Source organism: Varanus komodoensis, unplaced genomic scaffold (assembly GCF_004798865.1).
Source record: "Varanus komodoensis strain SLA01 unplaced genomic scaffold, ASM479886v1 scaffold29_1, whole genome shotgun sequence".
Classification (NCBI taxonomy): domain Eukaryota; kingdom Metazoa; phylum Chordata; class Lepidosauria; order Squamata; family Varanidae; genus Varanus; species Varanus komodoensis.
In genome coordinates this window covers 9,193,565-9,216,806 of record NW_025335759.1, presented here as the reverse complement: position 1 = coordinate 9,216,806, position 23,242 = coordinate 9,193,565, and the positions used below count along the sequence as shown (strand labels likewise).

The window sequence follows — 23,242 nt, the reverse complement described above, 5'->3', positions numbered from 1 at the left end:
GGAAGGCCTTTTAAAAATCGCATTATTATCAATGGAACTATACCCCTATTTTAGGGTTAGGGATGTGCACCAGGGTAGGGTTAGGGTTAGAAAAAGGAGGTGTCCTGGTTTGATTCTGATGGTTGGAATGTGTTCAGAATGGACAGAAATGATGAGATGCGCAGAAAAAGCTACACAAGGAAGGCTATTTCAAAATCGCATTATTATCACTGGAAATATACCCCTCTAGTAGGGTTAGGGGTGTGCACCAAGGTAGGGTCAGGGCAGTGGTGGCCCAGCTATGGCAGACGTGCCACAGTCGGCACACAGCGCCCTCTCTGTCAGCACACGAGCCGTGTCGCCCCAGCGTCGCCGCAGCATCCGAGCATCGGATACCAGAGCCCAGTGGGGCCGTGCGCATGCTCAGATAGGAGTAGCGGCGCCATGGGATGATGCCATGAGCCAAGACCCATTAGCCGCAACTTGTCTGAGGTTTTTCAGGCCAGTCAGTGCACTGCCAAGGATATATATATTTGCTTGAGCTGGGTGTGAGTTGTTTTTTCCAAACTAAAATCTCAGTTTTCAGGTTTTATTGCCGTGTTGGCACTTTGCGATAAATAAGTGGGTTTTGTGCTGCTGTGTGGGCACTCGGTCTCTAAATTTTCACCATCACTGCTCTAGGGTGTTCTGTGCGCCACAGCACATGGGAAATGTCCCCGAGTTCTACTGTTTTATTTGCATGGAGCTTGCAAAGGGGAAGATCCCTGGGTGACTTTGGCTCATCCCTGGATCTCAGCCTAGCCTCCCTCACAGGGTTGTTGTAGAGAGGATAAAGTGGAAAGGAATTTAGCAAGCTGCTTTGGGTTCTTTGCCAGAGGAGGAAAGGCAGGAGGTAGTGCAACAAAATCCCATTTATGCATTTATACCTTCTTCCTTACCAACCTGCCTTTGTACTGTGGTGGGGTTTAAATGGAATGAATGAAGAATCTGCCAGCTGATAAAATATATAAACTGACAAACTACAAGTCAAACATGAAGACGCCAATAAAAACACATCTGTAAAAAAGAAATGTGCAGCTCAGAAAACACTCGGGAGAGCTGGGGATAATGGAAAAAGCTGTTTGTGGAGTGGAAAAATTTGGTCACAAGAGGTTAGGGAGTGCAACCTTGACTGGGAAACGGATTTAGATGACAGCTCATTAACCTTTACGAGCCACCGCTTCAGCAAGAGCGCCACCGTACCTGAGGTCACGTCTTGCTTCGTTGGCCACCAGGTCCCTCTGTAATTGGAATGTTTTCACCCTCTGTATTGCATTGCCGAATCTGGCCACTTCCCAGGAGAGGCTGGGTGTGTTGGGAAAAGGCCTTGGAAAATGGCTCGAAACCGTCACTGCTTGTTTTTATAGTCACACATCAGCAGTGCAGGACCGAGATGTTTTGCTGGCTGGAATGCTCGCAGGGCGTCCTCGGCAAGCTCCACGCTTTAAAACCTCCGTTGCAGCGTTCAGCGGCCGATTTGCGCCATTGTGAATTCCCTCGCAACACTCAGTGGTGTCTGAGGAAGGCTGCTTCGGCTTGCTGCGTGGACACCTGCCGTGTGCGGCACACACAGAGAAGTCGTATCGTTCTGGCCTAAGAGGCTCGTGAGTGAAGGGAGTGAAGGGCAGAAACTGCCTCTGGTCCCCTGCCTGCTCTGATCCAGTGTGGCGGGAACGACGTGGCGTTGAAATTCCCCTGGATGCATCGAGATTCCCTTTGCTTGCCATCTCAGGCTGACGATACTTGAAGGCAGCTAAATCACCTCTCTCTGGCTCTGTGCACACATTTTGAATGCTGTGGGCACTCTCGCAAGATGGCTGATGGGGGCTTGCCCACTCATAAAAGGTGGCGGCTGCCAATTGCACGATGCGCATTTCCCCAAAGGCAAGAGGATGAGACTAGGGGAAAAGCAACTTTCCCAGGGATGTAAGCAGAGGGTGGAGGCATGCTCCCTGCTCTGGAATAGAAAACCTCTCTTTTGGATCCAAAGAAAGGTGGCACTGTTTCAGCAGGTTTTCCTCCATCTTCCTCTACCACCATCTTCATAATCTCCATCTCTTATGAAGTTAAATAAAGCACAGGAGGGGCAGGCAACCTGATGGGTGTCCATGGGGCACCACGTTGGAGACTCTCGGTCTAGTTATAAAGGTACAGATAGTGCTTAAAGTGGCATGACAGCTGTCTCCCAACTCAAAGCGTCTTTTCCCCCCAGTGCAGGTGTGGCTGAATCTAATCCAGCGAAACCCTCTCTCGTGTTTTCTCCCCTTTCAAAGCACCGCTGCGAGCCAAAGGCTGTGGCTGAGCCCATGCCTTGCATGCAAAATGTTCCAGTTTCCCCCTGGATCTCTCTCCGTAACTGTGGCTCTCTGCACGTGCTCTTTAAATCCCTGCCTGTGTTTGGGACCCAGATCAGACGACACTGAAAAGGGAGCAGCAAGGTTATACGGGTGAAAGAAACGCCAGAGGAAAATGATCTCGCGTTTTTGTCTTGCTGTTGTGTTTAGCAACATAACTTTATTTCTGTCTACTTTCTGTTGACTTTCATTCCAGAGGTCAAAATGAGGCTGTTTGGAGAATATCTCCAGATCTGAATTCCTTTGAGAAGAAAGAAAGACAGAGCCCAACTGTTTGCTGAGTCGTTAAAAGGCTTTGGTTACGTCAGGATCTGGCTGCTATCATCATATCATTCCATCCCATCCCATCCCATCCTGGAGACCAAGACTTCAGCTGACTGCATTCCCGCCCTGACCTTGGATATAACCAGCCCCTTCCGTCCTTGGATGCCGGACTCCGAGTTGGCTTTCCGCCACTGAGTGCGTTCTCAGGTCAAAGCTGGCCTGGGGACTTGTTGCAGCCAAACCTTTTCTGGAAAGTGAAGGGACCACTTGCCCAAGACATGAGAATGGCGGTGGAGAGTGAGAAACGCTGGCCGGGGATCAGGGTTCTGCTGGTGATGGGCGCTTTCCTCGCCTCCGTGTTGGCTCCAGGTAAGAGGGAATCAATTGTTGCAAGCAGCGCTTATCTATGGAGTAAAGGAGGGCAGAGGAGGGCTGGGAAGGGTCTGTGCATCCATTCCCTGGCATCTTCCCCCGGGGGCTGCTCAAACTCTGCTGCTGCATTGGACCATGAAAAGAGGTCCCCCAGCCCAGCTTCATCCCTGAAAAGTACAGTGGAAGAGCAGGATCATGTGCTCCCGCCGGAATTTTCACCCCAGTCTTTGCTGCATCCATGGGTGGAGGAAGGGGTATGGGGGGGTGGCTTGTGGGGGGCCGGCACATTTGTGCTCCCTTGCCCTAGGCTAGGCCCCCTTTTCCAAAGGCTCTGGGGCAGGCGTTCCTCTTGGGGGTTCCTCCAATGGGCTGGGGTCTCCTGAGCTCTGGCTCCCCGGAGAGTGGCTTCCATTGCCCCTTGGGGTAGACGGGACTCGCCTCCTCCCTTTTGGTGGGTGGGTGATGACTTAGACTTGCAGGGTGAGGTCTGGGTTGGTACTTCGAGGCTGTAATTTAAGGGCAGGGCATGCCTTTTCAATCAGCCCCGTGAAATCCTGAGCTGAGCCAGTCCAGGTTCCGTTGGTCCTAATATGACATGCTCCACATGTGCTTGCGTTCCTTTCCTGGTTGTGGGGTGGCGGGGGGGGGGCGCTCGGGTTGGGCAGATGGTCTGGGGAGGGCAGAGCCCTGGTTGTGCATCTGGGGCTCTGCGTTTGCTTCTGAGGTGGTCGTCTGGACTTGGACAGCCCCGTGCCTTGCGCATTTGGGGCTCACCTTGCAATCTTATGCTCAGTTCACTTGCATCCAATGGGTTTTCCTAGTGCAAATGTTCATAGGATTGGACTGGTTGTCTCGTTTGCACCTGGAGTTTTGCGCTGCATCGCTGAGTCTATATGGTCGGTGGTGCAGGCACTAAGGGAAAAGATGCTCCTTAGTTTTGCAGCACAGGGGCCAAATTCCGTATTTGTAGTTTCTAATGGAAACACAGCACAATTCCATTTGTACTGTAAACGTAACACTATTACATTTGCACACGATTCATGCATGTCACTTAAAAATGAACGGCTCCACTGGTACAAAGAATAGATTTGCACATTACTGCAGCCCTGCTTGGCTCCTCCTGCTAGTGGGAGTGGCTAAACAAACCAGGGCTTGGTTTGTGTTATGTCTGAACTGGGAACTCTGGCTTGTCCCTCTTCCAACAAGAACTGCAAGGTTGTAACTCAAAAACAAACTCTTGCGTTGCAGGTTGGGACTTGTTTGCACACCATGGAAATTCACAGGGAGTTGCTTACCGGTTTATTGCTAACCATTTATTGTTATTATTGTTATGATTGGCATTATTCAGCAAGCAGCCTGAAGTGCTACCAGTGTGTGGGTATGTTCCATGAATGTGTCCAGTCGGAGCAGCTGTGCATGCCCAGGGATCGCTCCTGTTTTTCATCCACCATCAAACTCTTCTGTAAGTGCCGCTCAGAGGACAAAAACTAGCAAAAAACCCCACATCTTCCCCTCCACATATTTCCAGTTGTGGACTTGTTAATGCCTTTTTTTAGCACCAAGCAGAGGCAGCATACTAATATCCCAAGAGGAACTAGAAAGGGGCAACTTTTTTGGAATATTCTTTTTGTGGAATCCGTGGAGGTTCGTTTAAAACTTCAAAGGAGCATAATCTTCGTTTTAAAGTTATTTTTACTCTTGTATCAACTTTCGCAATTAAAAAGTTCCCAAGGTGACCAAAGGTTTCGATTAAACACTGAATTCCTAAAAGATAAAATCTACAATTAAAGTTATCAGAGGGAAATTAAAAGATGTCACTCTAAGAGGGTAAACAAACCATTAAAAGCTGAAGCAGGCAAGGACAAAGAAGAAACGAAAGACACTCACATCCCAGTAATATGGTATTAAAACGTTCCCGGCAACTTGCTTGCAGCTGGTATGGGAGGAACTTTGCCGGCTGCTTCTCTGAGCTCATGAAAGTGACCTTGGAGAAGCCGCGAAGAGGATTTTCTGCAGGGCAGGGTGTGGAGGAGACTGGCTGTGCCAGATGTCACAGATCCTTACGTCCTTCTAGTCTCCTTCCATCCATCTGATGCACTGCAGCTAGTTGGCCAAAGCTCATTTAAAGCGAAATAAATAAATAAAAAGTGTAGGGCAGGAGGGGTAAAATTCCTCTCCCCTCCTCTCACCCTCCATAGGATTCTGATAATTCTCCCCGATCAGAAGCTTATGGGCATCCCAGCTGGATTGGGCCCTAAAATAAGTTTGAGCCTTCCCTCTTCCCACAATCCCCGGGGTTCCGTGAGGAGAGAATGAGCAAGTGGCCCCAGTGGGGGATTCTTGGCACTGAATAGCTCCCAGAACTCTCCGGGAGAAGAGTACCAAGCCTGCCTAAAATGGGGGGATGTCCATAGTGTGGCTAAGCCTTCCGATTTGACAAAATGCCTCTCCGCCTCTCATTCTGTGTACAGGCCCTGACTGTTCTGGCGGCTGAGTCTCAATTCCTAAAGTCAGGGTCATCCACTTGAGAAGGCATAGTGTCTTCTTTTACACAGGACAGTCCTCTTTTTAAGGTCTCTCCTGCCTGATTCTAGTTTAAGTTAAAATGAAAATCAAAAGAGAGAAAACGGTTCCCCTTCCAAAATTAGCACTGAGAAAGAGGCTGGAGAGACAGGCAAGCAGCTCATCTTGCCCCAGTCTTCCATAATGTGGCGTTTCAAGATTCATTATAATAATATTGCATCTGTGCACGCAACTGATAGTTTGCAAAGTCTGACTATTTCAGCCCACTGCCCTTTTCTGATTCTCTGCCTCGAATTTTCTTCCAGATTCAAACAACTACACTGGCATGTTCATGCTGCCAGGTGAGTTAGCCAGTGCTTCGTTTTTATTTCTATTTAGCTGAAAGATGTTGGCTGTACCATCCAGAGGCTAACATCTGCCGAGGTGCAGATGTGTACTCCGGTCCCAGCTGTGTATCACCTGAGTGCGGTTACTCAGTAGCGAGAGACAGGCACTCTGCACATGTTCAGAGGTGGTTTTCTGCACTATCTTCTTCCATATTCAATTGCTGTGGTTTGACTCTAGAAGGAGGCTTGGAAGGGGCGTGCAGACGAGCTCTGCCCCACTCGTTGTGTGGGAAGCATTTTCCTCAGTGGGAGGTATGCTTCTGTGTGCAGCTAAAAGGAAAATTTTCCACATTGGAGTCCGGTGCCGGGAAGAGGTGGGGAATGTTGAGCCTGCAGGCCAAATCCAGCTCTCGTGGGGTCCCAATCCTGATGGGCACAATTTCCCCTACCTTCGGATCATTTCTTACCTTTTATGCATTTTCCCATTCTAACATGTGAAAATAGTCTCCTAAGGATCCAGAACTGGCTGCAAGAGCTGCAAGGTAAACTATGGTGACCTCTGTTCGTATCCAGCGAAATCGTTGCTTGTTGCGGTCTCCAAAGACAGTGACCCCTTTTGCTTTCACATATAGCTGCATCCCCACCTGAGTTAGAAAGGTGTTATGCAAATTCTGTTCGGTATCTCCTTGAAGCGCACAGAACAATTTCCAGTCTTCCAATCATTTCTGGGGGATTTTACATTAAGTAGCAGTCTAGTGAATGAAAATGAAATAGTCAGTAAACCCCCACCTAGAGAGAGAGAAAGAGAAGTGACCGAGAGAACAATGGTTGTGCGTGTGTGTTTTATAAAAATGTCAACCTGGTGAGGATCAGATGCATCCAGGGACAACTTGGAAGTGTCAGGGAGACGGACGGGATGGGTACGTCCTGTCCCACGCCCCATGGAGCTTTCTCCTGCCGGGGCTTTGGTCCTAAGCTTTGCAGCTTCCTGGCTGTCTTTGCTTGCCTAAGCCCCTGCGTATCTGCCCCCAGACCTGGAAATAGCCGAGTACGTGATGAAGGGCTGCTCCGCAGAAGCCGTGTCCAACCGCACGGCCAACGTGTACTCCGAGGACGACCGGGAGGTGCACAATACGTACTACTGTGACACAGACCTCTGCAACATCCGCTTCACCGGCGGTGAGTGAGCGAGCGCGCGTGCCGGGGCCACGTGGCTGCTCTTGGTGGGGGGGGGGGTGGCTGAAGTGGAGGTGCAGTGGCGTCAGGGCCCACGTGGAAGCCGAGCTGCACCTCAAGCTGAGCAGGGATGCCACGGATCTGCCACCTACCTCAGACTTCCCTGTTTCCTCTGGGCTTAGCAGTGGTGGCCCCCGATTGCAGAATGAGGTCCCCGCTGAGGTCTGCCTGGTGCCAACTTTACTAACCTTTCAGTGCCAGGAAAAAACCACCCTCTACTTCAAGGTGTTCAGGTAGTTTTACTGTGGCCTGCTAGCTGTTCAGCCTGTCTTAAGATTTTTCTTCAGGTTATTGTTCTTTTGAATATATACATAAATCTGTTTTAAATTAGGTATTGTCAACTTTTTATGATGCTTTAATATGTTTTTAATCTGATGTAGTTTAATTGTTGTTTTTAATGTGCTGTTATGAACTGGTCAGAGAGTTTCAGCTGCTAATAGACAAATACATTAATTATAATTAATAATAAATCAATTTATTAAATGAATAGATTATAAAAATCATAATAGTGCAGTGAGGCAGGGAAGAAAGGGAAGACCAAGCCAGCTTTTGGGATCTATCCCAGGTCACCCTGTTTCTGCAGGCAGCTTCTGCAGAGTTTTCTATTTCCTTGCAAAGCAAGTGGAGAAGGTCCAGGGCAGCCCGCTGGAGGGACTGGTTGCAGGTATAGGGATGCGCAGCTTCTCTCAAAGTGCCTGTTAATCCACAAGGCCTCCTCCCACTTTTCCTTCCCAGCTCCGACAAGCAGCTCCCAGGTGGCCAACGGCATGGAATGCTACAGCTGCTTCGATCGTGGCACGGGGGACTGTGCCGAAGGGAATGCCACCCGGATCAAATGCTTGGGGGACATGAACCAGTGCATGGATTTTATTGGTAAATGGCGATGTCTCTTGGAAATGTCAGGGGGCGTTCAAGGGAGAAAGGAAGGTGAAAGCATTACAGGGCGGTGAACGGGAATTTCCACTCTTTTATTTTAACCGAGCGTGGGCACAGGCGAGGCGGTCTGTGCGGAATAAATTCCTGGATCATTTTGTGGTTGAAATAGTGCTTGTCCAGTGATGTTCCTGGCTGCAATCGCACCAGTACAATTCAAGGTGCTCTGTGTGTAAAGATCTGCTACACCTGTATGGAAAGTCATTTTGTGCACGGGCTTTTCTCCATGTTTGGATGCGCCATGTCAAAAGATTTCTGATGGGAGCCAATACCATCGAGGCTGTTTATTTGGAGAGACGGGAGTGTTGGCCATGGAGGCAGGTAGACCGTGGCTTAAGATGGGTAGCCAGATGTTGGGAGGATTTGTTGGCAGGACGGCGTGAGAGGATCAACAGCAAACCAGGACGTCTGGTTGGGGTTTTCCCAGTTTAAATGGATATTATACTGTGCAAAGTGGTTTTGTGGAGGGGAAGCCTCTGACAGTGCTTGACTGGGCTGCTCTTGCATCACAGGAGCATCTCTGGCCGTCACTGGCAGAGCTGCTCTGAAGCTGGATGGAGGGTTCTTGCCAACGCAAGTGCGAGGGCCTAGGATTGCAAGCACTTGCGAGTCGCCTCCCCAGAGAGGAAATGTCTCACCTGAAGAGGCTCAGCGCCTATGGCAATGTATCTGTATGGACACAAATTTAGAAATAATAATAATAATTTAATTGCACATCTCACCCCCGTGTGGGAGACTGGGCCTAGCTGACCTTTGTGCCTAAGTGCTAACTGGGATGGGCAACACTTTCTCGTCTTGCAACTGGGATGAGACGACGCCCCTTCAAGCAGAGGACTGTCCTCTCAGAAAGCCCCCTGTGAAAGGTGGCGACCGGCTGGTTGCTGCGAGGCCGCAGGAGGGCACAGCTGCCTGCAGGGCCTCCCCTCGCTGAGCTGCTTCTGAGACAGGCGGAAGGTACTTGGGAAACAAAGCCGAGGCAGCTCACCCCTAGGAAATGCACAAGAGAAAGAGGGACGATGCGATGCGAGGCAGTGCCCGAGGAAAGAGGGCTGAGGGGAGAAGGAGGGGAGGCACCCAGTCGGGGCTGAGGAAACCCGGGCAGTGCCGCTCTCCCTGCAGCCTGGGGTGACTCTGGGTCCCTTCCTTTGCTCCCCAGTGGTCAACGGTGCCTGGAAAATGACCTACCGGACGTGCGCCCTGGAAACCCTTTGCCGCCGTCAGTACATGATGCCCGAGCTCTCCGGGAGGCTGGAGATCGGCTGCTGCTCCACGCCGCTCTGCAACGACGGCCACCCGGGGCTCAGGAGCATCTGCAGCCACTTTTCGGAGCAAGGTAGCTGCGGAGAGGAGCTGGTCCAGTGCGCCTGGGGCTGGTTTTGGGAAAGGGCTGCGCGTTGCCGCGCGCGTCGGTCCTGCGGAGCCGTCCCGGGAAAGGGCAGTGGAGGCAAGAGGGAGGGATGGCGAGATGGCGGGAGGAAGCGGAGAGTTATGAGGAGGAGAAGCCGGTGGAACAGTCTGCTGGGCCTGACCAGGGATCCGGCTCCTTCCAGCATCCTTCTCACGCAGCGGCCAGCCCTTGCTCATGGACTTGGCCAAGGGTTGTTGTGTGGGTTGAAAGTGGGGCAGTGGAAAGAACCCCAAGTGCCTCAGAAATGTGGCGAAGAAATAAGACCCGTCAGAGGGAATTCACTTCGCCCAAAAGTGAAAATTTGGACAACCAGCGCTCTGAACCACAGTTCTGATTGCCGATTCTTGTTCTCCCCCAGGGATTAAGCAAAAGCCGGAGAACGGCCTGGAGTGTGCCAGCTGCTGCGACTCTGGGCAGGGCGAATGCGCACCAGGGAACTGGACTCACATCAAGTGCGTCGGAGACCAGAACATGTGTGTGAATGTCACAGGTAAGGCCTTGGTGCACCCGGGGGGGGGGGGGGGGATTCAGGCTATGCTAGCCTTCTCCAATGTGGTGCCCCAAAATCTGTCAGTCTACAACCCCCATCATCCCCAGTCAGCAGAAATATCATGCCTTTTCTGGAGGGAAGAACAAGGGTGCAGAAGAATAGGGTTGATGTTGCAGAGAAAAGAGAAGCTGAGCTTGTTTATACATGATGCCCAAAGGTCAAGATCTCTTCTTGCCGATGCCGGAGTGTAGACATGGAATAATCAGTTCAAGCGGCAACAACCCAGTTTCAGGCTGGACATCAGGAGGCGCTTCCTCACTGTCAGAGTAGCTGCTTAGCGAGGTGGGGGGCTCTCCCACACTGGAGACATTCAGAAAGAAACTGGGCAGCCCTCTGAGTGTAACTTGGTGTCCTGAAACAGCAGCGGGATGGACTTGATGGCCTTCATGGCCCCTTCCAGCTCAACTCTTCCATGATTCTATGATCTTAGAGCTTCTGTGTGCAGATGCTGTTAATACAGGACAGAAAGCCAAAGAGGTGAAAAACTTAACTCAGACTTAACAGACTTTTTTGCACGAGGTATTTTAAAAAGTGGAGCATACAGAACTGCTGCCCCAGCCCACAGAACCTGTGTGACTCAGGAAAAGCGAGTCCACCACAGGGTCATCTTCTGGGCCCTGAGAAAAGCAAACTGGTTTGAATTTGTGGCTGATTCTGCTGACACCCACACCCGTAAGCCCAGAGCCCCCATGAGGGCACGACCCCTCCTCAAAGCCACATGTCCTGGCCTTCCAGCCGCCTTCCTGGCCTGGCCCTTGGTGTCACGCCTGTCTTTGTTTCCAGAGGGCGGCCGGACCCTGCTGCGGGGCTGCAGCTTGGAGAAGCTCTGCTGGGAGAAGCCGCAGCTGCTGGGCCTGGACCAGGATGCTGCTCTCCATTGCTGCTCCAGCTCCCTCTGCAATGGCAGCTCCAAGCCAGAGGGAGGCGCTGCGCTGGTGCACCTGCTCTGGTCCACCGCTGCCCTGCTGGGCACCTGGATGCTCTGAAGCGTGGTGAGGCCGTGTGGGCTTCACGAGAAGGACAGAGTCCAGAGCAAAGCACAGAGAGCCGTGGCCGGCGTTGCCTGCAGATGTACTCTGGCAGCCGCGTCACATTATTCTGGGGTGCCACATGGTGGCTTCACAGGCAGCTGCAAGAGTGCCCTGCACATGGGTGCATTCTGTGGGAACGCATGCATTCTACGTGGCTGCCCCTTTGTTGATCCATACTCTGCATTTCCCTCTATAGGAAGCTCCAGGGAAGTCCTTTGGAGGGTGAGCTTTCTTGTAAGGAGGGACAACCCTGTTCACAAATTAAGCCGGGCAGGAGGAGTTGGCAGGAGTTCAGACAGGCAGTGTTGACCTGGAAAGCATCCACACACCCATGTGCCTCCTCTAGGCTGCCTCTTGCCAGCTCCCACAACGCTTTGGCCTCTTTCTCTTTCCCTGCCCTGCTTGAAGCCTCAAACCCGTTTCCTGCACCCCTCGCAGCACCAGGCCTTCTGTGTGTGTGTGTGTGTGTGTGCATGCACACGCATGTGCACAGACGTGTGTGGGAGCTGGCACATGTTTCAGGAACTGGCACAGCCGCTGGGCATCAAACGCCAGTGAGCAAGCTCCTTGGTGCTCACGGAGGCGGATGCCCTGGTTGTGTGCGCAGCCTCGTTGCGATCGCGCTCCCCTTCTGCTGGTTGTCGTGGGGGCTCGGGCTCGTGGGCACCGCCATCAACAGAAGGAAGAAAGAAGCGCTCGAGAAGGACAGAATGGATTTGTGGAATTCCTGGCCCCAAACCAGTTGGCACACAGCAGGAGGTGCGTGTGGGGTCTCTCCAGACGATGTTGGCCATTGCTCCCATCAGCCTGGCCCTCCATGATGGGGCTAATGGGAGCTGGAATCCAGCAATAGCTGGAAGGGTGCAAGTTCCCCACCCCTCGCACAAGCATGGTCAATTGACACAATGGCACCTTCTCCTTAGTTTGCTCCTTAGTTTGGAAACCTTCATTTTCCTCCACATCTTCCTTTGTCCCCTGTGTGTCAATGTGAAGATTGTAAGTCCCTTGCGGGGGCAGGAGGCACCTGTCCTCTTATCAGTTATAGAACGTCATGTACATAAGATGTAAAGTGCCGTGTATGTAATTTGTAAAGTGCTGTGTATATGGAGGACACAACAACAGTACCAATGTAGCAGAGAGAAGACAAAAGATGTGGGAGACAAGAGACTCCGTGCTGTTGCTGGCAGTACCTCATCACTGAAGCCTCCAAGGATCCCTGGTAGCTCTTTTCTTAACAGCATCAGTGCTGAGCAAGGACTTCCGGGCCCCCTTCAAGTCTGAAGAGGCCAGGCGTGGAGACTGGGAACCGCCCTGGTCTGCCTCTTGGGTGTTTGCTGGTGGTTCGTGGGGGTGAAGGGCTGGCTCCCAGTTTTGGGAGTGGCTGTTTTGGAAATGACCCTGCATCCTCCTGTGAAGATGGAGAGACACCCAAGCATCTGCACAGCAGAAAACCAGTTTCCTGGTACAGAATCTGTACTAAACAGGTCTCGTGATCTGGTCTTGGGGTGAGCATCTTGCGATGGCGATTGCATGGCCCACCTTGGCCTGGGAATTGCATCTGCCCTTGAGTGGATATTTGTGAACAGGGGCAAGCAGAGGTCAGTGACCCTTGCAGATTGCAAACCAGGCCCTGAGGTGCAATGATGCCCATCCCACCCCCTCAGAACCGGGTGGAGAGGATGCAGCAGCCGTTGGACTTTTCTGGTAGGCATTTACTGCCCCCTTGTGGCGGGAGAGTAGATTTGCTAGGAGAGGAGAAGCAAAGAGACCGTTCTCCTTTCTTTCCTTTTACTGCCCTCACAGCGCATGGAACTCTCATTCTGGGCCATAATTTGGGGACAAAATCAACAAGTTATTTTCACTGTGGTGCATTGGGGTGAAGCTACTGTTAGAACAGGCACATGGGCAGCCAAATAGGCTCTTGGAGCACAGGAGGGCTGTGTCTGGACAGGGGAGAAAGGGCTCCAGTGGCACCATAGGATGGAACCCATTGTCTGGGTTCACACGATCTGGGAAGGGATTCTCCTGTGATCGGCATCACGCGATTGGCTTCTTTGCCCTTTCCTGCACATGCTATTCCTGCGCCACCCCTTTGCTATAGTTCTCCATGCCAGGCGCAGGTGACAAAGTTGTCCAAAGCAGGTGAGAGGAAAGAAATCTCTTTTTGGAACCCTGTGCTGGAAAAAAGAAATCTCGGTATGTACCTTCTGACAGAGATGCTGCTGCAGGTATATTGAGTCTGCATCCTTATAACCCTGGGGGAACCCTGTTTTGCCCTCTGGATTGTTCAGCCTCGCCAAGGAGTTACAGGAAGCAAAGAAAAAGGGCAAAGGAAGCTTCATATGCATGTCGGATGAGAAAATTCCATGGGTCTGAGATCCATGTTCCTGAGCCCTGAGAATTCCAGCCAGAACCTATGTATTTCCAGTAGAAATTCCAGAGATTTCTACCCAGGGCAGGGTACCCAATATGTGTGAAATTCAAGTCAGCAAAGCTGTGGTCTGGCTTCCTCCGTCAAAATGGATACCCTGCTGTGACACTCACCTGCAGATTTTCATGGGGGACAGCATCTTAATTTGGAACCAACATGAGCAGAGGTGCTCTTGATCAACATGAAGGCACCCAATTATGAGTTTAAAAGGTCGCAGAGGATTTGGTTCTTTGCCATGTGTCAAGTTGAATGCACACCCTGGGCACAGACACAAATGCTGCTCTGAAGCCTGCCCCTCCTTTACTTAGAGAGGTGAGCTCAGTTTCCCCAGCAGAGCAGAGAAAATTATTTCTGGCTGGACCCGTCTAACCAGATTCTGCATCAGTGCATTGTATGGGAAGGGTGGTTTCATCTAGAGGTGAGCAGCTGTCAGAGATGGAAAGCTGATCTTTGCAGGGGCAGTCCTCTAAATTCTAAACCAGGAGCCTCTACGTTGATGTGGGCAGTTTCAGAAATGACTGGTGTATGGCCCTTGAAATGCTTTGGCTTACAACTCCCATCAGCCCGAACCAGAACAGTCCGTTATGTGGCATTCTGGGAGTTGTAGGCCACCATGCCTAGATGGGGCACAAGTCCCCGTCCATGCCAGCCACCTGCCAGATTCCCACCTGGAGATGGCACTGTCCTTTCTTTGTCTCTCAGGAAACAGCAGTGGGTACAGATCCGCACAGCATCTGTGCCAGCCCTCTGGTCTTCCTTCTTTTTATGGAGCAACAGAAATCCTGGTCTTTGTCTGTTTGCCCTGGGAGAGTCTACGGGTGAAAAAGACGTAACGCCAAAGAGTCACCACAGGGCTTCCGTGGCTTTTTAAATTAACTGCATCCACTGGGGTTGGGACACAACTGGAGAAGCTTGCAAGCCATCTTGGGTTCCTGCAAGGGGAAGAAAGATCAGGTATAAATGTAATGTAATGTAATGTGATAATGACTAAACTTCAGTAGTGGAGGGAGGTGTTTTCCCCCACCCACATTCCAACTCCACCCTGATTGTACTGCTCAAGCAAAGGAACAAACAACTATGCACGCAGCTGCCCATTCACTTCCATGCATGGAAGACACCCGATCTGCTGGCTCAGACAGGCCTCGCAGAGCACGGTCCCGCGTGCCAGGCTTTCAGCTTGCGATGGCATCTTGCGAGAGAGATTTGCAGCCTGAACAACTGGAATGTGGCTTCATTGTTTCGGTTCATGACCCCGAACAGAATGTGCAGGTTCTTTTAAGCATTTTGTTAAGGAAAGGATCGTGTGTGTGAAAAGACGCCCAGCTTATGACCCACCTCTCTCTCTCTCTCTCTCTCTCTCTCTCTCTCTCTCTCTCTCTCTCAAATATTGAGCTCAAGCTGCTTGGAGAAATCCCAGCTTCGGCTTTTCCTATGCTGTGTCATTTTATTTTTACTGGGGCCAGACTGCTTGGCCTCGATTTGCCCTTGGAAGGTCCCTCTGCTACGACCAGTTGCTAGAATAGGGAGGGGAGTAACATTGCTCTGGCAGTCTCTTCACGGTGACAGCCCCATCTCTGGGGGCTGAGACAGGCAGGAGGGCAAAGCGGCTGCAGCATGTTCCTTTTGGGGTTGAGCATTCCTTGTCAGGGCAAGGAAGAGCCCAGGCTGGCCCCGAACACCAGCCGGAAGCAGAGCAGTGGCAAGGGACATGTTTTGCCCTTGCATGCCAGGAAATCACCCCCCCCCCACCCCGGTCAGAGCACGGAAACAAGCACGTGTTTTTATTTCTTCCTAATTTCTTTCTCTTTGCATCCTGTCTTTTGGATGGGAAGCTTGAGGGCAGGGACTGTCTCGGTATTAACCTTATAAACCAGTCCAGGACAGCTTTTTGGCCAAAGGGGGGAAAAGTCACCTTGAGTGCCCTCTTCTCTGCAGCAGGGCAGAGCATAAATCAAATAATAAATAAAAACACGGAAACACGCACTCATGGAATGCTTTGTCCTTTGGCCTTATGCTCCTGGCTGGCTGTTCTTTCATGGCCACCCCTCCGGCGGGGGGGGGGGGGGATGAGTTGCCCCAGGAGATGGCGGCAAAGGGGGTCCCAGGTGACAGCATGGTGGCTTCCTGTGCAAAAAGGGAGAACGGAGCACAGGATGGGACAGCCCCTTCTGCTTACCCAAAAAGGAGGACAAGAGAGGAGAAACGTTTGCGTAACATTGGCTCGTGCCATTCCTCTGCACAGGTGGAAATCTAGAAATTGCACCTGCTATTTAAATAGAAATGGTGAAGAAGCAGTCTCGGCGTGTGGCCGATCTGCTCTCCAGATGCGAAGGACTGGCCTCTTCGAGGCCCCTGCCCTTCCCTTCTGCTTCTTTGACTTTGAAGAAAGCTTGGACTGGACAGCCGGTCAGAGGACACTTTTAAACAGGGTTCTCTGCTGGCTCTCCAAAACAAAGGACACTGCTATGCAAAGTAGGTCACCTGGCCACCCTGCCCCAACTTTGTATAGACTGAATCATTTCTGCAAGTCTGGCTGATGTTTCGAGATCATGCTGGTCTTGAGGGATGGCTGCATGTGAAGGACTGGCTCCTGCGGAACTGGCTCCAAAGCATATGGGAAGAACGCAGAGAAGGGTCCAGTCCAGCCCTCCAGAAAGGAGAGAACTGAACTATTGCAGGCCCCTCAAGGTGCCCCGCTCCCTCTGTGGGGAGGAGAGAAGGTTACGTGCCTGTGCTGAGAGCGAGGCATCGCAACTCGGAGGGGGACGCGGGTTGGCGGGGTGGACACGTGGGCCCCTCTCTGGGCAGTGCCCTGGGCACCGAGGGCCGGCTTGAGAAGGGAAAACTCTTCAAGGGTAGAAAAGAAGGGGTGGGAGGGGTGGTTTGACAACTCCGAGCAGTGCCGGGAGTGGTTTGCCTGGGGCACTGCAAAAGCACACGGGTTGCCCAACCCTGCTCTTGCCTCCGAAACTGGTCCCTCCCTGGCCCAGGTGCATAACTCCAGGGGGAGAGGTGATCGTAAGCTCAGGCTCCAAAGAGCAGCTGCACTCCCATCTGGGACCATGCCCCTCTTGGCCTTTTGCATCTTGCTTGCTTCCCTGAGTCCAGGTAAGTCTGCAGGGATCTTGGCAGCGGAGCAGGGGTACCCCAGCCCTCCCTGAGGATCTTTGGCCTCAGCCCCTGCAAATGCAAACCATTGCGCGGGTTCCAGACCTCCCCACTCCGCTTTCCACAGCACAGGCGTGAGGAGGGCTCCAGAGCGGGGGGGGGGGGGGTGAATGGAGTTTGCAAACTTTTGAACGGTTCCCGGTCAGTTTTCCTTCTAACTGCACTTTGCTGGGCAACTTGGCTTCTCACCTGTAGTTCCTTGCCATGAAAAAAGCATCGCCTGCTGTTTCCTGCTTCTCAAACCTGTTTTAGCACTACAAGAACGAACCAAGTGAGTTTTCTCCAGCCAGTTGGCAACCGGGCCTGCGAAGGGTTGCGTTTCTGCACTTTCGTCAAAGCAGGGTTGCACCAAAACAGTTCTGATGCAGGGTTATGGTGGAGTGGTGGGTTGATCTAATCTCCTTCCATAATGCAGGGTGGTGTGGGTAATTCTCCCAGATTAAACTGCTAACCTTCCCAGATTATACTAAAATGTGCTGCTGTCTCTCAGGCATGGGGCTTTTTCCATTTAGCGGTAATGATATAAACCTTCAGGGGAGAAAAGGACTTCCAAGGATTGACGTCTCTGCTTCTATGCCTTTGATAACAGCGCGACATGCAGAAGTTCAGTAGGCAAAGTTTATCTCTTGGTGTGGACCAACACTTCTTTAACGCAACGGGAGGCTATTCAGGTGGGGTTAACTCATGGCCTTTGAAGTGTTGGACTCCAACTCCCATCAGCCTTGGTCAGGTTGGTCATAGATTAAGGGGATTGCAGTCCATGTATCATGATAGCAGCTCTTGTCTGTCAGCCAAGTGGATGCTAAAAGCAGAGAATCAGGGAGGATCTGTAACAAGATCTAGAAAAGGGAGTGAGGCCAAGCTGGGAACAATGAATCCCAGTCCTGTTGTATCCGTGTCTGCCTGGTTCACATATGAAGAGGAAGTGTTTACCTGTTAATGCTTGTGTGTGTGTGTGTGTGTGTGTGTGTGTGTGTGTGTGTGTGTGTGTATCCAGCTATGAATCACCAAAAAGAGGAAATAGAAGATTACAGATGACACTTATTTGCACAAAAGCTGCATGCGCTCGTCTATAGGTATAGATACAAGCTAAAAAAGATTAACTTAAATAGAAACTGGGTACTCTTGTATTTATGCCAAATATTTCACCAGGATGTGGAAAATTCTACTCAGGTAACCTTGGTGCCCACCTGTTATCCAGGTATTGATGGACAACTTCAAGGCCCAGCTCTTTAATCTCATGGTTCTTAAAAAAAACCCCCTGAAATGGGGCAAAGAGAAGGTGGTGCTCAGTGCAGAACCGAGAACTCCCAACCCTACGTGACCTCCTGGTTATAGGGAATGTGAAATGAAGCATGACCTGACCCATGGCTTACCTTGCTGGATTCTGCTGCTCTGAGCAGTTCTCCCCAAGCCCAGTTTATTTCTTATCTGGTGTGCTGGATGGTGGGGAGTCTGCTGAAAATATAAAAAATGCAGATGGCAGGGAAGCAGAAGGAAGAGGTGGCTGGCAAGCCGCTCAGCAACCTTGTCTCTCTCCTCTGCCGTCTTCACATGTAGCAGAGCATTAAAATGACTCGGTCTCCAGGGCTGGCTGCTGCTACCTGGGGGCACCTGGAGCACCTGTGTGTGCATCTCCTTGTGGAAAGGGCAGCTTTTTCCTGAGTGGTATTTTTTTTAATTATTTTTATTATTAAAACATTTTTATGCCGCCCCATTCGCCGAAGCCTTGGGGCGGCTTACAACACTAAGTTAAAATAATAATAATTATTATTATTATTATTATAACATTTTTATAACATTATTATAACATTTTGATTATAATATAAATCAAAAATATAAACATTAAATTAAAAATACAAAAATACAGTATAAAATAAGCCGCCCTGGCCAGATAAAATCCAATAATATTAACAGTTAAAATGCCGCTTGAATAAAAAGGTCTTCGCCTGGCGCCGAAAAACAAATAACGACGGCGCCAGGCGGACCTCTCTGGGGAGCGCATTCCATAACTTAGGCGCCACCGCAGAGAAAGTACCCACCCTCCTAATTTCTTTCACAGAGGGTTCCCGGAGAAGGGCCTCCCCCGCCAATCTCAAGGGGCGGCTGGGCATATATGGATGCAAGTGCTCCTTCAGGTAACCAGGACCTAAGCCGTTTAGGGCTTTATAGGTCATCACCAACACCTTGAATTGGGCCCGGACTTCAATGGGAAGCCAGTGAAGCTGACGGAGAACTGGAGTCATGTGAACACAATGCCCAGTCCCCGCCAGCAGCCTGGCAGCTCTATTTTGAACCAGTTGAAGTATCCGGACTGTCTTCAAGGGTAGCCCCACGTAGAGCGCGTTACAGAAGTCAAGACGGGAAGTCGCCAATGCATGTGTCACTGCCACGAGGCAGTCGTACTCCAGGTAGGGGCGCAGCTGGTGAATCAGCCGAAGCTGGAGGAAGGCGCTCCTCGCCGCTGCGGTCACCTGAGCTTCTAGTGAAAGCTCCGGGTCGAGGAGCGCTCCCAAGTATTTGCGAGCAGTGATCACACTCCCGTGGCTACCCTGTCCGTTCCCCCCACCGTCACCCTTGGAGGCATCCTTACGGCTCTGTCGAGGGCAGCAAGGTCTACGCAAGAGGGAACTGATACGATCGATATCTCCACCCACATGAAGACTTCTAAGCTTCAGCCTCTGGCTCCATGGACTTTTCCACTGAATCAAGGCTTTGCCCTCCTGAGCTCATGGATAGCAAGAGGTCCAGGTGCGAGGTCATGTTGTATGTGCGTAAAACAAAAAGCTAGCAAATCCAGGCGAAGCAATGCTGTCCTGGGTTTCAGAACAGGAATGCCCCGATTTCTTCAGACAGAACTTGTGAGCTTTGGACAGCTGGGTGACTAGCAGAAGGTCATTCTGCAGTGAGGAACCCCAGCCAGGGAGGGAACAAGAGCCCATGTAAAGGACTTGCTCAAAGCTGGTGGCTGGCAGTCCTTCAGAAGAGAGGGCTTCTGAGAATGCCCAAAGTGCATCTCCCGTCCTTCTGGCTCTGCACCGATCCCAATGTTTTAGGGATCAGTGAAGAAGCATTTGTCAGGCAGCACCGAGATCTGCTGAGTTCCAGTTTTTGGAAACAAGCTGCATGCTGTGAGCAGGATGGAACTGGGCTTGCTCGGACCTCAAAGGCTGCCCTTCCTTTCTCCACCCACCTGCAGGAGATGCCATCTTTTGCCACAACTGCACCAGCAGCACAAATTATAACTGCAGCACAGAGCAGCAGAAATGCGGCTCTTCTGTCAACAGCTGCATCACCATTGCCCGGGATGAGAACACAGGTAAGCCAGGGAGGCGACGTCCCTTGAGCATTAGAAGAGCCCTGTGGATGCGGGGGGGGGGGGGGGTCGTCCATCACGCCCAGTGGCCAGTCAGTAGGCCCAGGGGCTCTCCAAAGCAGGGCATGAGTGCAAAGGTAGCCTCTTGCCCATGCTCCCCAGCTGCTAATATATATAGGCATACTGCCTCCGGTATTGGAGGCAGCACATAATATTGTTATGTTGCATTGCGTTGCATTGCAATTATACCACACGTTTCTTCCTCTTGTAAGGAACCCAAAACGGCTAAGAAGGTTCTCCTGCCCTCTGTTCATTCTGTGAGCTTGCTTAGCGTTTCCTCCCTGCAGGTGTCCAAGCTCCTTTTATGGCCACCTAAACTGGAAGCCGTCATTTTATCTCATGGCAATAAAAGCCTTTGGAGAGGCAAACAGCTTTCAGGAAAGCTTTAAAGCTTTTTGAAAGGTATTTTTATTTGCGATTCCAGCCATTCCATTCCATTTTTCCTCTCCTCAGTTTTCCGTTTGTACCCCAACAACACCCAATCAGCTTTCTGTGTCCTCTGGGCTGGTTTTGAGTCCCACCCCCTGCCTGAAGCTGATTCCTCCCTGTATTTCTGCAAGTCCCAGGTCGTCTGATAGGCCTCCCTCTTGCGTCATTTCAGCAATGGCACACACAACCTGAACACTGAAAATGCAAGCGATGCTGAGGGACCCTGCTTGCAGAGCATGTTTGGGGATCTCTGGATGAGAATCCTTGGGACTTTACAGTCCCCTGTCCCATTGCTACAGGCTGGACCCAGTTCTCCCTGTGCTTCACCAGGGACTTGCTCCTCAAGCTGACCGTCTCTTTGATTTCTAGGGTCGCAGGACATAGAGAACCCCACCTATGAAAAGAAGTGCAATTCAGACGATCGTCTCTGCAACCAGTTCTATGCGCTGGTGGCAGGGGAATTTCGCATGCGCTGGAACTCCAGCTGCTGCCGCGCCGATCGCTGTAACACCAAGAACATCATCGGTATGCCACCGGAACTGTGGGAGGCTCGTGTACAGGGCCAGATAAATCTTAATCCTAAATAGAGTACCGTTCCTATACAGTAGGGTCATTTCATAGCAGGGCTTGGGTACCGGTAGCTTTCTACTGTAGGTATCATCAGATTACCTCTCTCAGCACTGACCGTGCTGGTTGGAGATGATTGAGTTGGAGTCCTAAAACATCTGGAGAACCTCCTCTCTGTTGTTCGCTGCAAAGATCTGTGTGTCTTGATTGTGTTTACTGTGGACACATCTAAGGTTTTGTGGAGTATGAACACAAAGGGCCAGTCACAGACTCTCAGCCCAACCTACCTCACAGGGTTGTTGTTGTGGGGATAAGATGGAGGAGGAGATGTAAGCTACCTGGAGCCCTTTGTGGGAAAAAGGCAGCATATAAATCAATCAATCAATAAATAAATAAGCAAGCCATGCTGGGTCAGACCAAAGTCCAGCACGGTGCTCTTCCCATGGGGGGCAACCAAATGCCTCCTTGAAGCCCACAAGCTTAACTGGAAGTAGCATTGGATGTGGGATACAAGTCCTTGAAATGCAGAGCGCAACACGGGACAGCAGTGTTTGCTTCTCCAACCCATGAGTGGGATGTTAGACCATACAGTGCTTACAAAAATGCTGCAAGCACAAACAGATGAGAAGCTTTCCCTAGATCCTCTTTTAAAATATTTTATTAAATCCACATTTTAGTTTCTCATAAGTGTTTTCATATGCAGAACATGGTTCAGGTCACACTGAACGTTATGCATATGTTTTGAAAGTATGTAAAGCTCCTCATACTAGAAAATGATTTTTAAAAATAGACAGGGACCAGAAATTTTTTTTTTTAAATATGCAATGACTCCACTGCATAAATGGAAAGCTTGCAAGAAAGCATCAGAAATGCACACACCAGTCTCCCTCCCTCCCTCCCTCCCACACCCACACACACACACGGGCTTGTGAGTTGTGTGTGGGAAGGGGGTTCTGTTCTTCACAAGGAAAGACAGAAACCCAGTCATCTGAACATGGAGAAGGACGGCTACTTCTTTCTCCGCGTTCTGAGCACTGGGTTTCTCTGGGGCTTGATGGATGAGGGAGCCTCTCCTCATGAGGAGGGAGGTGGGGAGCCCCAGGCTGGGCTCTGCCATCCCTGGTCACATGGTGCCACCTCTCTTGTTCTGCCTTCTTCCTCCGCAGTGCAAAAGCCATCTCAGGTGCCTAACGGTGTCCGTTGCAACTCATGCTTCGCCCAGGGCTCTGACGTGTGCCTGAACAAGACGGAGGTGGCCTGCACGGGGATCCTGACGCACTGCATCCATTTTGCCACCACAGCAAAGAAAGGTAGGTGAGGCTGGCGGAGAGGCGGTCCGGCTCCTGGGCACAGGGACACCTCCAGCTTGAGGGCTGCACCCCATTCCGGAGAGGTTTTTGGGGATGAGGGTGCATGGCGAACACAGTGGAGGGGAACACACAGCCTTCCCTTGGGCGAAAGGAAGGTATGGAGATGACATGGCCCCTGGAATCTGCTACCTTGTCTGTCTTCTCTTCCTGCCCTGCCCACAGAGGAATTCAAGAAGGAGGAGGTAGCCTTCACCGGATGCGCCACCAAGAACATGTGCGACATGGGAGCCATCGCGCTCTTTGCTGCCGGCCGCAACGTCAACGTCAAGAGCAATATATGCAGCGGTGCGACACGAGCGTCCAGCCAATACCCTCTGGCGCTGCCTGTCCTTGTAGGATCGTGCCTCCTTGCCTTTTGGGCTTGATCGGTTTTCCTAGGCCCCCCTCTCCTCCTTGCTTCCTGCCGGCCTCCCTCTTGGACTCCTCCTCCCCCCTTTCCTGCAGGCCAACCCTTGTTGTACGGAGATTAGTTGATGCGCAGTGGGAAGAAGTTTGTCCTGTGGAGGATCAGCCAACTCATGGATGAGAGCAGCAGGGAGCTGCGGACAGAGCACTGGGCTTGATCCAAGGGGATTAGGGGTCATATCCATGCACGGTCAGTGGGTGGTGTTGGGCTAGCCACTGGCTCTCAGTCCAGGGCCATCTCCGTGATGAAGCAGAGCGAGGCGCTCGCCTCAGGCTGCCGATTCTGGGCGGCGAGGGCAGGCTGTTGAAGGAGGGTGCTGTGGGGCACAGGCCTGCTCCGTGCCCCCTAAGCTAGCCTGCTGCCTTCAGGTGTGGTGGAGGGTACTGGAACAAAAACCCTGGGAGAAGTCCCAAATAAAGTATAGTGCCGCTATGCCTCAGCTTCAGCTTATGGGTGGTTAGCCGTAGGAAGAAAATCCAC

General features: G+C 51.4%; 1 protein-coding gene across 1 annotated transcript; it reads left to right on the top strand.

Annotated features, from left to right (window-relative positions):
- The first annotated feature begins 2,920 nt into the window (after positions 1-2,920).
- LOC123026059 (urokinase plasminogen activator surface receptor-like) lies at positions 2,921-10,970 on the top strand. The gene is made up of 8 exons (XM_044435294.1): positions 2,921-3,005; positions 4,357-4,470; positions 5,837-5,872; positions 6,890-7,036; positions 7,829-7,966; positions 9,183-9,359; positions 9,793-9,924; positions 10,768-10,970. The coding sequence occupies exons 1-8, from the start codon at positions 2,921-2,923 to the stop codon at positions 10,968-10,970; spliced, it is 1,032 nt and encodes a 343-aa protein (XP_044291229.1).
- Positions 10,971-23,242: the final 12,272 nt, after the last annotated feature.